The sequence below is a fragment of the Bombina bombina genome, chromosome 4, assembly GCF_027579735.1.
Source record: "Bombina bombina isolate aBomBom1 chromosome 4, aBomBom1.pri, whole genome shotgun sequence".
Lineage (NCBI taxonomy): Eukaryota > Metazoa > Chordata > Amphibia > Anura > Bombinatoridae > Bombina > Bombina bombina.
This window is the reverse complement of record NC_069502.1, coordinates 43,376,632-43,390,373: the sequence shown is the minus strand read 5'-3', so window position 1 is coordinate 43,390,373 and position 13,742 is coordinate 43,376,632. Positions and strand designations below refer to the sequence as shown.

The following is a 13,742-nucleotide window of genomic DNA, read 5'->3' as shown; positions in this document are numbered from 1 at the left end:
GCATTTCATGTGCAGTTTGATATTTTTTGTAGAGAATGAGGTTAATTCATCACTTTTTTTATTTTGCTAGCAATCTGCATTAAGTCTTCTGGAGTAATATTCATGTGTCTGAATAGAGTGTAATGTGAGATATTTCTTTTCTAGGTGCCCATAACAGCCCAGTGACAAACAGCACAGTGACAAACAACACAGTGACAAATAGCACAACTACCATGTTTACATCACAAACAATGATGGATTGGACTTCCTGCCGTGATTTATGCATCTCAGAAGGTGGTGGACTGGCCGTTCTTAACAACCCTGGTAGCAGTAAGGTAAATCCGTGTGGGTGGGTGCTATATGTTAAGATAAATATATAATCCAGTTGAGGAGTATGTTGTTTGTAAACTAGGAGAAGCTTGTCAGGTAAGGGACGTGAGAGATGAAAATGTCACAAAAACAAATCCTCTGTAACATCCTGAATGAAACGTATTCACTATCTTTTAGATTCTGAGCTTTTGCCTCTTCTTGCTATATTACCCATGAAGCTAACTCCCCTTCATTATTAGAGTTAGGAGACAAAAATATGAAGAGCTCATTGGAGAAATAGAATTTAGATCCAAACCTGACGTACGGCCTCAAAATATCCACACACTGGCAACAGCACTATATAGGCAAACTAGTTTTGTTAATGTTTCATGGAGTCTGTTAACTCCAATTTTAATACAAACCTCTTTTGGGGAGTGGTGCTGGCATCATGTGTAAATTTTAACCCCTTAGTAACCAGACCATTTTTCAATTTTCTTACCGTTGGGGACCAGGGCTGTTTTTACATTTCTGTGGTGTTTGTGTTTAGCTGTAATTTTCCTCTTACTCATTTACTGTACCCACACATATTATATACCACTTTTCTCACCATTAAAAGCAGTTTATGAAGATACCATTATTTTCATCATATCTTATAATTTATTATAATTTTTTTTTATATAATATGATGAAAAAATTGAAAAAACACACTTTTTTTTTTAACTTTGACCCCCAAAATCTGTTACCCATCTACAACCACCAAAAAACAACCATGCTAAATAGTTTATATATTCTAAACATGAATATATTTTTTTAGTAGACAACATAATGTTTTAATGTAGGCCCATTTTGTTATATTTCATGCCACCATTTCACCACTAAATGCGATAAAAAAAAAAATCGTTAACATTTTCACAAACTTTAGGTTCTCACTGAAATTATTTACAAACAGCTTGTGCTATTATGGCACAGATGGTTGTAAATGCTTCTCTAGGACCCCCTTTGCTCAGAAATATATGGCTTTGGCATTGCATTTTGGTAATTATAAGGCAGCTAAATGCTGCTGCATACCACACTTCTATTATGCCTAGCAGTGAAGGGGTTAATTAGGTAGCTTGTAGGGTTAATTTTAGCTTTAGTGTATCGATCAGCCTCCCACCTGACACATCCCACTCCCTGATCCCTCCCTGTCCCCCCTCAAACAGCTCTCTTCCCTCCCCCACCCCCCAAATGTCACACTCATCTTAAAGGGACAGTATACTGTAAAATTGTTTTTATAATAATGTATTTTCAGTACTTGTTTTACCAGCTGCAGAGCATAAAATGTATGAGAAATTGTATTTTCGGGTTTATTTGTGTATATGAAGTATCTGGTTTTGTGCTTTTAAACCACAGCCTATTACAATGGGTTGAGTTTCAGGTAATATCATATCTCATTATGTTATCACTTTATATATACACACTTGCTTCTTATCTTATATTTGTCTGGAAAAATATAATTTTATTACTTAACTATCCTGCACCCCACTGTGAGTTTAATTTCTTCTGCTGTCTGTGTTTACTTAGCCTATTCAATAGCTGAGACTCCAGTATTAAAACTTTCAGTATAGGTTGGGAAACCACAGGCTAAATCAGCTATTTCAAATGCCAAAATAGGGTTAAAAGAGCTACTGGTAAACAATTTAATACAATCCAGCAGGTAAAATGGATCATTGGGAACAATTTAAATGGGAGAAAATGTTTGGGTGAACTGTCCCTTTAAGTACTGGCAGAAAAAATCTGCCAGTATAAAAATAAGAGGTTGTTTGTTTGTTTTTTTGTGTGTGTTTTGTGTGTGTGTGTTTTTTTTTATATATATATATATATTTTATGCAGGGTAGTATCCACCCTTACCTCCCAACCTCCCTTACCCCCCTAAACAGCTCTCTAACCCTCCCCCCTCTAACTGTTAGGCCCAATCTTAGGTACTGACAGCTGTCTGCCAGTTTCCAGTAAAATTGTGCTAATTTAAAAAAATAAATAAATAAACCTGTTTTTTCCATAGTGTAGCTGCCCCCTCCTCAATAACCTACCCCGCTCCCCCTCCCAGATCCCTCTCCCAAATCTTATTGCCCTCTATTTTGCAAAACTTATAGCCCACTATGTTCCATAGGGTAGCGTTCCCACCCACTCCCGCCCATCGTGCACGCTCCCGCCCCCTGGAGCACACGCTCCCGCCACCCCACGCATTCCCAGACCACACACACCGGAAATTTTCCAGCGATGGGCAATCCACCCGCCTCCCTGCTATGACTCCCACACACCAACGATCTGCACCATCGCTGGCCAATGCAGAGAGGGCCACAGAGTGTCTCTCTCTGCATCGGATGCTTAAAAAAGGGTATTGCAGGATGCCTCAATATCGAGGCATCACTGCAATACCCTGAAAGCATCTGGTCGCTAAGGGGTTAAACATGGGTTTGGAAATGTTCCTAAAAAGGGATGCTCTAATAGCACTATGTGCCCAGACTAGGTGTGAGGCAGGAAATTCTGTATCTTTAAAAGATGGGTGAAATATTAAACATTCATATCACGAGTTATTGCTGCATTATATTACAATATTAAGATAGTTGTCTCCTGGTTTTCTGCTACCTGGCCTTTATCAATGGTTATATAATGTCAGGAAACACTTTTAATCAAAAGTTTGTGGTTTAATGAAATCACTGTTGTCTGTGAAAGCTGAGATGACACCCCATGCGCACAATAGTTCACAATTAAAAAGAATAGTGTAGTAGTCAGTCTATTGACATTGGTATATAATATTTTGGATAAGGTCTGTTTCTAGTTCCAGCTCTGATATATAAATCTATTGTGGTTGATTGCTGTACAGATAGGGTGTCACTAGTATGTACTATATTCAGGGTGGTGTGCAGCTGTTATATTGTATTGCTTTGCCGTCTCATAGATTTGATTTATGGCATAAAATTGCAATAGTTATATTAACAACAATGTTGTTGCTGTCTTAAACTTAATTAGCAATTTGATTACACTGCGTTTATTCATACGGTAATGCTAATGTTCTCTTATCAGTGAGAGGCACAAACACACAATTTAATAGTTTCATACACACAGGGACACATCTGAATTTCTACCACAACTTATCTCTGGGGCATTTCTTATCTGGATGGTATTTATCTTTGATACCAGTCGCTATAGAGTGAAACATATGAGTCAGTATTGATTGCTTTAATATAATATGCATCTAACCCTGTTCATTCTTATCTGAGTATGTTCTTATATCATGAATAATATTGGATTATGATTCTATGTTCAAATCCTGTAACTTAGGATCAATCTACACAAAGTTTCTTGAACAGCGTAAGTTGTAAGCTTCCGCTTATCTACTGTCCACAGGTTAAAGGGACAGTCAAGTTCAAAATAAACTTTCACGATTCAGATAGGGCATGTCACTTTAAAAAAATTTCCAATTTACTTTTATCACCAATTTTGCTTTGTTCTTTTGGTATTCTTAGTTGAAAGCTAAACTTAAGAGCTTCATAAATACAGGCACCATCAACTAGTATTTGGAATGACGTTGTGGAATGTCCATGTCTTAGGAAAGAAAACAAAATTTACGCTTACCTGCTAAATTTCTTTCTTTCCGGACATGGAGAGTCCACAACGTCATTCCAATTACTAGTGGGATATTCACTCCTGGCCAGCAGGAGGAAGTAAAGAGCACCCCAGCAGAGGTGTTAAGCGTCACTTCCCTTAACCATAACCCCAGTCATTCAGCCGAAGGGAAATGGAAAGAAGAAGATAACACAAAGGTGTAGAGGTGCCTGAGATATAACAAAAAATACTGTCTTAATTAAGGGTGGGGTCGTGGGCTCTCCATGTCCGTAAAGAAAGAAATTTATCAGGTAAGCATAAATTTTGTTTTCTTTCCTAAGACATGGAGAGTCCACAACATGATTCATATTGCTAGTGGGAACCAATACCCAAGCTAGAGGACACGAAATGAACAGGGAGAGAGAACAAGACAGCAGGTCTAAACCGAAAGCACCAACGCTTGAAGAACTTTTCTCCCAAAGGAAGCCGAGGCAAAAGTATAACATTTGTAAAATTTAGAAAAAGTATGCAGAGAGGTCCATGTAGCTGCTTTGCAAATCTGTTCCACAGAAGCTTCATTTTTGAAAGCCCAAGATGAAGAGACAGCCCTAGTAGAATAAGCCGTAACTCTCTCAGGAGGCTGCTGTCCAACAGTCATAATAAGCAAAACGAATCATATCTTCTCTGCCTTCTGACCCTTCCGCTATCCAGTAAAACAAACAAATATGGCAGAAGACTGACAAAAATCTTCATTAGCCTGCAGGTAAAATTTTAAAGCGCGCACAACATCTACGTTATGCAAAAGACGTTCCTTATGAGAAGAAGGATTAGGACAAAGAGAAGGAACAATAATTTCCTGATTAATGTTTCGATCCAAAACCACGTTAGGGAGAAACCCCAATTTAGTATAAAGGACCGCTTTATCCGCATGAAAAATAAGGTAAGGAGAATCACACTGTAGAGCCAAGAGCTCAGAAACTCTGCAAGCAGAGGAAATAGCAATAAGCTAGGAGCAACAGATTTAAACAAAGGCCTGATTCTGACCAAAGCCTGAATAAAAGATTGAACATCTGGCACATCCGCCAGATGTTTGTGTAAAAGAATAGACAGTGCAGAAATCTGACCCTTCAGAGAACTGACTGACAATCCCTTCTCCATACCTTCCTGGAGAAAGACAAAATTCTAGGAATCCTGACCCTACTCCAAGAGAAGGCTTTCGATTCACACCAATATAGGTATTTACGCCCTACCTTATGGTAAATTTTACGAGTAACTGGTTTGCGAGTCTGAAGCATAGTATCAATGAATGACTCAGAAAATCCATGCTTAGCCAAGACTAAGCATTCAATCTCCATGCCCTCAGCTTCAGAGAAACTAGATTTGGATAAAGGAAAGGACCCTGAGTTAGAAGTTCCTTCCTCAGAGGTAACCTCCAAGGTGGAAGAGAGGACATCTTCACCAGGTCTGTAAACCAGATCCTGCAAGGCCATGCAGGGGCTATTAGAATTACAGACGCTCTCTCCTGTTTGATATGAGCAATAACTTGTGGAAGGAGAGAAAATGGAGGAAACAGGTATGCTAGATAAAAATCCCATGGACCCTCCAGAGCATCTATCAGGACAGCCTGAGGATCTCTTGACCTTGAACTATACCTTGAAAGCTTGGCGTTCTGATGAGACACCATAAGATCCACCCCCAACTTGAGGGTTAAACTAGAGAACACCTCCGGATGGGGAGCCCACTCCCCGGGATGAAAGGTCTGTCTGCTCAGAAAATCTGCCTCCCAGTTGTTCACTCCAGGAATGTGGATGGCAGGAAACAATCATGAGCTTCTGCCCACTGAATGATGCAAGTCACCTCCTTCATGGCCTTTGTGGTTGATGTAAGCCACTGAGGTGATGTTGTCAGACAGGAATCTGGTAAACTGGGCTGAAGACAACTGAGGCCAAGCCATCAAGGCATTGAAGATTGCTCTCAACTACAAGATGTTTAATTGGGAGAGAAGAGTCCTCCTGAGGGCCCCCGGAAGAATGTTCACTGAGACAGATGATCCTGAGAAATCCACCACTAGAGAGTCTCTTATTAATGGATCTGAGATAAATCTGAATGGTCTCCATTCCATGGCCTGAGCAATCATAATTGTAGAGCTCTCAAATGGAATTGAGCAGAAGGAATGATGTCCATGGAAGCGACCATCAGACCAATTACCTCCATGCATTGAGCCACTGATGGACGAACAGTAGACTGGAGACAGAGGCAGGAAGTGAGAAGTTTAGATATTCTGACCTCTGTCAGAAAAATCTTCATAGATATAGAATCTATGATGGTCCCTAAGAAACACACCCTTGTAGTTGGAACAAGGCAACTCTTCTCCAGATTCAGTTTCTATCCATGGGAACATAGAAAAGACAACAAGATATCTGTATGAGAGTTTGCTAGTTAAAAAGATGATGCCTGAACTAATATGTTGTCCAGGTAAGGCACCACCGCAATTCCCTGAGACCTGACAACTGACAAGAGAGCCCCCACAACCTTTGTGAAGATTCTGGGAGCTGTGGCAAGGCCAAACGCGAAAAAGCAAAAAATTGAAAGTGCTTGTCTAGAAAAGCGAATCTCAGGAACTGGTGATGATCCCTGTGAATGGGAACATGAAAATACATGTCCTTCAGGTCTATGGTCATCATGAACTGACCCTCTTAGACCAAAGAAGAAGAATGGAACGAATGGTTTCAATTTTGAAGGACGGAACCCTGAGAAATTTGTTGAGACATTTTAAGTCTAAAATAGGTCGAAAAGTTCCCTCCTTTTTTTTGGAACCACAACAGATTTGAATAGAATCCTAGAACCTGTTCCCTTACTGGGAATGGAACAATTACTCCCAGGGAGGAAAGGTCCTGAACACAGCTTAAGAATGCCTCTCTTTTTACCTGATCTGCAGATAATCTTGAGAGGAGCAATCTGCCCCTGGGAGGACAAGTCTTGAACTCTATTCTGTAACCCTGAGATACTATGTCCACAGCCCAAGGGTCTGGGACATCGCATATCCAAGCTTTTCGAAACAAAGAGAGTCTGCCCCCACTTAATCCAATCCCGGACCGGGGGCAGACACTTCATGCTGACTTAGTCTCAAATGAAGGTTTCTTTGATTGCTTCCCCTTGTTCCAAGACTGATTGGGTCTCCAAGAGGACTTAGACTGCTCTGGCTTTGAGGAAGAAGAGGAAGACTTTTGACCCTTAAAGTTACGAAAGGAATGAAAATTATAATTTTGGAGCCCCTTAGGTCTATTCTTCTTATCTTGCGGTAGAAAAGACCCCTTTCCACCCGTAATTTCAGAAATTATCTCCGCCAGACCAGGACCAAACATGGTCTTACCCTTGTAAGGTAGCGTAATAGCTTGGACTTGGAGGTAACAGCCGACCAAGATTTTAGCCACAGAGCCCTGCGGGCTAGAACAGTGAAGCTAGACATCTTGGCTCCCAGTCTAATTACTTGCAAGTTGGCTGGCATCAGAGATAAAGGAATTGGCCAATTTGACAGCCTTGATCCTATCTTGAATCTCCTCTAACGTAGTCTACTTTATAATCAACTTGGACAAAGCATCACACCAATAAGATGCTACGCTTGTCACCGTAGCAATACAAACATCAGGCTGCCATTGTAGTCCCTGATGAACATATATTTTCTTTAAATAAGCCTCCAGCTTTTTGTCCATGGGATCCTTAAAAGAACAGCTATCCTCTAAAGAAATTGTGGTTCTCTTGGCCAGAGTAGAAATAGCTCCTTCCACCTTAGGCACAGTGCGCCATGAGTCCTGTATGGAGTCAGCAACAGGAAACATCTTTTTAAAAACAGGAGATAGGGAAAAAGGAATCCCTGGCTTATCCCATTATCTGGAACAGGAAACACTTCCACAGAGGAAGGATTATCATAGTATTTATTAAGTTTACTAGATTTTTTAGGGTTGACAGCGACAGAACAATCGGAGTCGTCCAAAGTAGCCAATACCTCCTTAAGAAGTAAACAAAGGTGTTCAAGCAAGTATCAGTCAAAGGATTTATACTGTCAAAATCTGAGAACTCACCCTCAGAAGCAACCGAGTTATCCTTCTCATCCGATTTACGGGGGAGGTTAGCCATTGAAGAAGAAGATGGAACAGACACCTTAATTATCAGAAAAAATGTTTTGAGTTCCTCTTGCGCTAACCCGCCATGGGAAAAGCAGATAAAGCCGCAGACAACGCAGAAGATATCTGTGTAGCAAAATCTATTGGCAAAAACATGCCTTCAGGAGTCTGAAAGGAACCGCAGGGCACTGTATGTGATGCCATTGAGGCTTGGGACATTTGAGGAGAAAGCTGTGGCATATCCTGAACAGCATTATCCTGAGAGACTATAGGCTCAGAAGGGAGTCATTTATCCTTAAATTTGAAGGTCCTATCTAAGCAAGAGGAGCAAAATTGCATAGGCAAAACAATTTGGGCCTCTAAGCACAATAAATATTTATCAAAAGAATCAGACCCCTGTTCAGAGTCCATAGTTAAATTAAATTGCAAAAATTGAGTAAAAAAAATAATTTACAACAAAACAACTACTGTCACTTTAAGTAAGGTAAACTACGCAGAGCACAAAAAAACGCTAAGACCCAATTAAAAAAAAATACAAAATTGCACCTCTACACCTCAGACAGTCTGAGCTGAGGTGCCCTACCTGAACCTTCAAAGTTTATCCCCAAGCACGAAACTCACCTGTAGATTGAGCAAACAAACCACCACAGCAGAGAGCTTCACTTAGGAATGACGCCGCTCCGCTCCGACTTGCAAGCGGAAGAGCGGAAGGTAATGTGAGCGGCAGTAAAAAGAACTGCTCAATAAGATAAGTGTGTGTTCCTGTCCTTAACAGTAAAAATGGAAAGTAGCCAATTAAATAAATTACTTGTCTAGCTTACTGCCAACCAAAAGTTATAGCCACAAGGTCAACAGTCCCATAAAACATAAGGGAAAGCATTAACCTCTTAGTCTCCAGAAACCACAAGCGTCTATCCACTGTCCCCCAAAAAATCCTTAATAAAGGATTACATATGTCCCATGAAAAGTAATGCATAAATCTATAGTGCAAGACTCCAGTACCTAGGAGGCAAGAGGACCTACCTGCATATAAAGCTGTTGGGCAGAAAGACAACTCATCAGGTGTGAAAGGTCACATACTCCTATCAGAGACCTGTAGAAAACGAGAGAACAGAGTAACCAACTCTGGCTTTCTATAACAGGGGTAGCAAATATGTTAGAAAACAAAGCAAGGACAACCTCACCACTTTCTAACTGCTTAAAAGCCACCACTACTCTTACTCAAGAGATTGACGTGGACACAGCTAAACCCCAATCCTTGCTTGCAGGGAAAAGTACCCATAAAAGGAATACAATTTTCAGACACCAAATACACATCCTCCATTGACAGAGGCAAAGAGGATGACTAGGGGGTATGGGTAAAGGAAATGACTGGGGTGCTCTGCTGGGGTGCTCTTTGCCTCCTCCTGCTGGCCAGGAGTTATTATCCCACTAGTAATTGGAATTATGTCGTCGACTCTCCATGTCTTAGGAAAGAAATTACATGTCCTATTTGAATTATGAAATTTTTTTTTGGACTTGACTGTCATTTTAAACACTTACACTGTTCAAGAAACTCTGAGTAGATCGATCCTAAGTTACAAGATTTGAACATAGAATCATAATCCAATATTCCTGATATAAGAACATACTCAGATAAGAATGAACAGGGTTACATGCATATTATATTAAAGCAATCAATACTGACTCATATGCGCCACTCTATAGCGACTGGTATCATCAAAGATAAATACCATCCAGATCAGAACTGCCTAGAGATACGTTGTGGTAGAAATTCAGATGTGTCCCTGTGTGTAGGAAACTATTAAACAGTGTGTTTGTGCCTCTCACTGATAAGAGAACATTAGCATTACCGTATGAATAAACGGCAGTGTAATCAAATTGCTAATTAACTTTAAGACAGCAACAACATTGTTGCTAATATAACTATTGCAATTTTATGCCACAAATCGAATCTATGAGATGGCAAAGCAATACAATATAACAGCTGCACACCACCCTGAATATAGTACATACTAGTGACACCCTATCTGTACAGCAATCAACCACAATAGATTTATATATCAGAGCTGGAACTAGAAACAGACCTTATCCAAAATATTATATACCAATGTCAATAGACTGACTACTACACTATTCTTTTTAATTGTGAACTATTGTGCGGATGCGGTGTCATCTCAGCTTTCACAGACAACAGTGATTTCATTAAACCACAAACTTTGCTTAAAAGTGTTTCCTGACATTATATAACCATTGATAAAAGCCAGGTAGCAGAAAAACAGGAGACAACTATCTTAATATTGTAATATAATGCAGCAATAACTCGTGATATGAATGTTTAATATTTCACCCATCTTTTAAAGATACAGAATAAAAGTTATATTTTAACATTTCCTGCCTCACTCCTAGAAGCCTATGATCCCTATTTATCAAGATCTGGCGGACCTGATCCGACAGGGCGGATCAGGTCCGCCAGACCTCGCTGAATACGGCGAGCAATACATTCGCCATATTCAGCATTGCACCAGCAGCTCAAAAGAGCTGCTGGTGCAACGCCACCCCCTGCAGACTCGCGGCAGATTGGCCGCCAGCAGGGGGTGTCAATCAACCCGATCGTACTCGATCGGGTTGATTTCCGGGGATGTCTGTCCGCCTGCTAAGAGCAGGCGGACAGGTTATGGAGCAGTGGTCTTTGTGAGCTTGATAAATATGCCCCTTTGTACAAAGGTCTTGCGGACCTGATCCGACAGTGCGGATCAGGTCCGCAAGACCTCGCTGAATGTGGAGAGCAATACACTCTCCATATTCAGTATTGCACCAGCTTTAGACCGCTGCTTCATAACTGCTGTTTCTGGCGAGTCTTCAGACTCACCAGAAACACAGGCCCACAAGCTCCATACTTGATAAATGGGCCTCCTAGTCTGGGCACAGAGTGCTATTAGAGCATCCCTTTTTTGGAACTCTTTCCAAACCTTGTTTAAAACTGACGTACAGCCTATTTACAAAGTCTGACCAGGGAGTGCAATTCAAATATGCTCACCCCCCCTAAACAATTCATTAGAACCATTTTTTTTCTTACCAAAAAAAAATGTAAGGGTTACTTCCTAAATTAGATTTCTTTAAAAAAAATGCAAATATAACAGAACATGATTTCGTTGATCCCTGTTTTATAAGCATAATAATAATAAGAGTTAAACATGTTTCTTGGTCTCTCACAGGCTGCTGCTGAAGAAAAAAGTAAGACCGGTAAAGACCTTTGGGTTGCTTTGAGGAATCACAATGGCAATCTACAATGGAACGATGGTTCCCCATTTACTGGAGAGTGAGTTCCTTATCTTACTAAACTTAAATCAACGTTTTGTATTATTATGGTGCATTTTTTAGCCTAGTGAATAAAAGTATGAGTCTGGTACAGTATACAGGATGTAATCTACATGCAAGAAATAGCAAATTGGGTAAATGTCAGTGAAGTTGTATTTAAATACACTGTAGCATAGATTCACTAAAAGTCACCAACAATTATGCAGCTTGAGTTTATGTAAAGATTTACTAAGATATTAATTGTTAGAGGTCTCTGTTTCTCAGTGAGTTAGTTATCGTTGTGCCTGCTAGCCACAAAAATAATTAAAATATACTTAGTGCAGCATAAACATACTTGGCAAAACTGCCTAGACTTTGCAGGGGTGTGACAGAATGTATGTAACACTTTGCAGTCACAGTATTAATGTCACATTTGCAACAGTATAAAGTATTAAACACATATTTGTAACTTAAAGGGACACTGAACCCAAATTTTTTCTTTCATGATTCAGATAGAGCATGCAATTTTAAGCAACTTTCTAATTTACTCCTATTATCAAATTTTCTTCATTCTCTTGGTATCTTTATTTGATATGCAAGAATGTAAGTTTAGGTGCCGACCCATTTTTGGTGAACAACCTGGGTGGTTCTTGCTGATTGGTGGATAAATTCATCCACCAATAAAAAAGTGCTGTTCAGAGTACTGAATAAAAAAAAGCATAAATGCCTTCTTTTGCAAATAAACGGCTAGATTACGAGTTTGGCGTTATGTTTAAAAAGCAGCGTTAAGGGGTCCTAACGCTGCTTTTTAATGCCCGCTGGTATTACAAGTCTGGCAGGTACAGGTGTACCGCTCACTTTTCTTCCGCGACTTTTCCATACCGCAAATCCCCTTACGTCAATTGCGTATCCTATCCTTTTAATGGGATTTTCCTAACGCTGGTATTACAAGTCTTGGAAGAAGTGAGCGGTACAGCCTCTACCTCCAAGACTCCTACCGCATATAAAAGTCAGTAGTTAAGAGTTTTATGGGCTAACGTCGTAACATAAAGCTCTTAACTACAGTGCTACAAAGTACACTAACAACCATAAACTACCTATTAACCCCTAAACCGAGGCCCCCCCCCCACATCGCAAACACCATAATAAAATTATTTAACCCCTAATCTGCCGACCGGACATTGCCACACCTACATTATACCTATGAACCCCTAATCTGCTGCCCCTAACATCGCCGACACCTACATTATACCTATGAACCCCTAATCTGCTGCCCCTAACATCGCCGACACCTACATTATATTTATTAACCCCTAATCTGCCGCCCCCAACGTCGCCACAACCTAACTACAATTATTAACCCCTAATCTGCCGACCGGACATCGCCGCCACTATAATGTATTAACCCCTAAACCGCCGCACTCCCGCCTCACAAACACTAGTTAAATTTTATTAACCCCTAATCTGCCCCTCCAAATGTCGCCGACACCTATCTACAATTATTAACCCCTAATCTGCCGCCCCAACGTCGCCGCTACTATATTAAATGTATTAACCCCTAAACCTAAGTCTAACACTAACCCTAACAGCCCCCTAACTTAAATCTATTTTTAATAAATCTGAATAAAATTACTATAATTAAATAAATTATTCCTATTTAAAAATAAATACTTACCTATAAAATAAACCATAAGATAGCTACAATATAACTAATAATTACATTGTAGCTATTTTAGGATTTATATCTATTTTACAGGCAACTTTGTATTTAATTTAACTAGGTACAATAGCTATTAAATAGTTAATAACTATTTAATAGCTACCTAGTTAAAATAATTACAAAATTACCTGTAAAATAAATCCTAACCTAAATTACAAATACACCTAACACTACACTATCAATAAATTAATTGAATAAATTAACTACAATGATCTAAAATAAAAAACAATTAAATAAACTAAACTATAGTACAAAAACACTAAATTACAAAAAAATATTACAAGAAGTTTAATCTAATTACACCTAATCTAATCCCCCTAATAAAATAAAAAAAGCCCCCCAAAATAATAAAATTCCCTATCCTAAACTAAATTACAAATAGCCCTTAAAAGGGCCTTTTGCGGGGCATTGCCCCAAAGTAATCGGCTCTTTTATCAGCCCTTAAAAGGGCTTTTTGCGGGGCATTACCCCAAAGTAATCAGCTCTTGTACCTGTAAAAAAAAGGAATACCCCCCCAACATTACAACCCACCACCCACACACCCCTACTCTAAAACCCACCTGATCCCCCCCCCCTTAAAAAAAACCTAACACTACCCCATTGAAGATCACCCTACCTTGAGCCGTCTTCACCCAGCCGGGCACCGATGGGGCAGAAGAGGACATCTGGACGGGCACAAGTCTTCATCCGATCCAGCCAGAAGTCTTCATCGAATCCGGGCA

At 39.9% G+C, this 13,742-nt stretch overlaps 1 protein-coding gene across 1 annotated transcript in view; it reads left to right on the top strand.

The window, feature by feature from the left end:
• The first annotated feature begins 221 nt into the window (after nucleotides 1–221).
• The window catches only part of LOC128655230 (C-type lectin domain family 1 member A-like), a 140,217-nt gene continuing 126,696 nt past the window's right edge, over nucleotides 222–13,742 (top strand). The window contains exons 1-2 of the mRNA XM_053708897.1: nucleotides 222–314; nucleotides 11,219–11,322. Coding sequence (XP_053564872.1) covers nucleotides 231–314; nucleotides 11,219–11,322 — 188 coding nt within the window. The 5' untranslated portion in view covers nucleotides 222–230. The remainder of the gene's footprint in view (nucleotides 315–11,218; nucleotides 11,323–13,742) is intronic.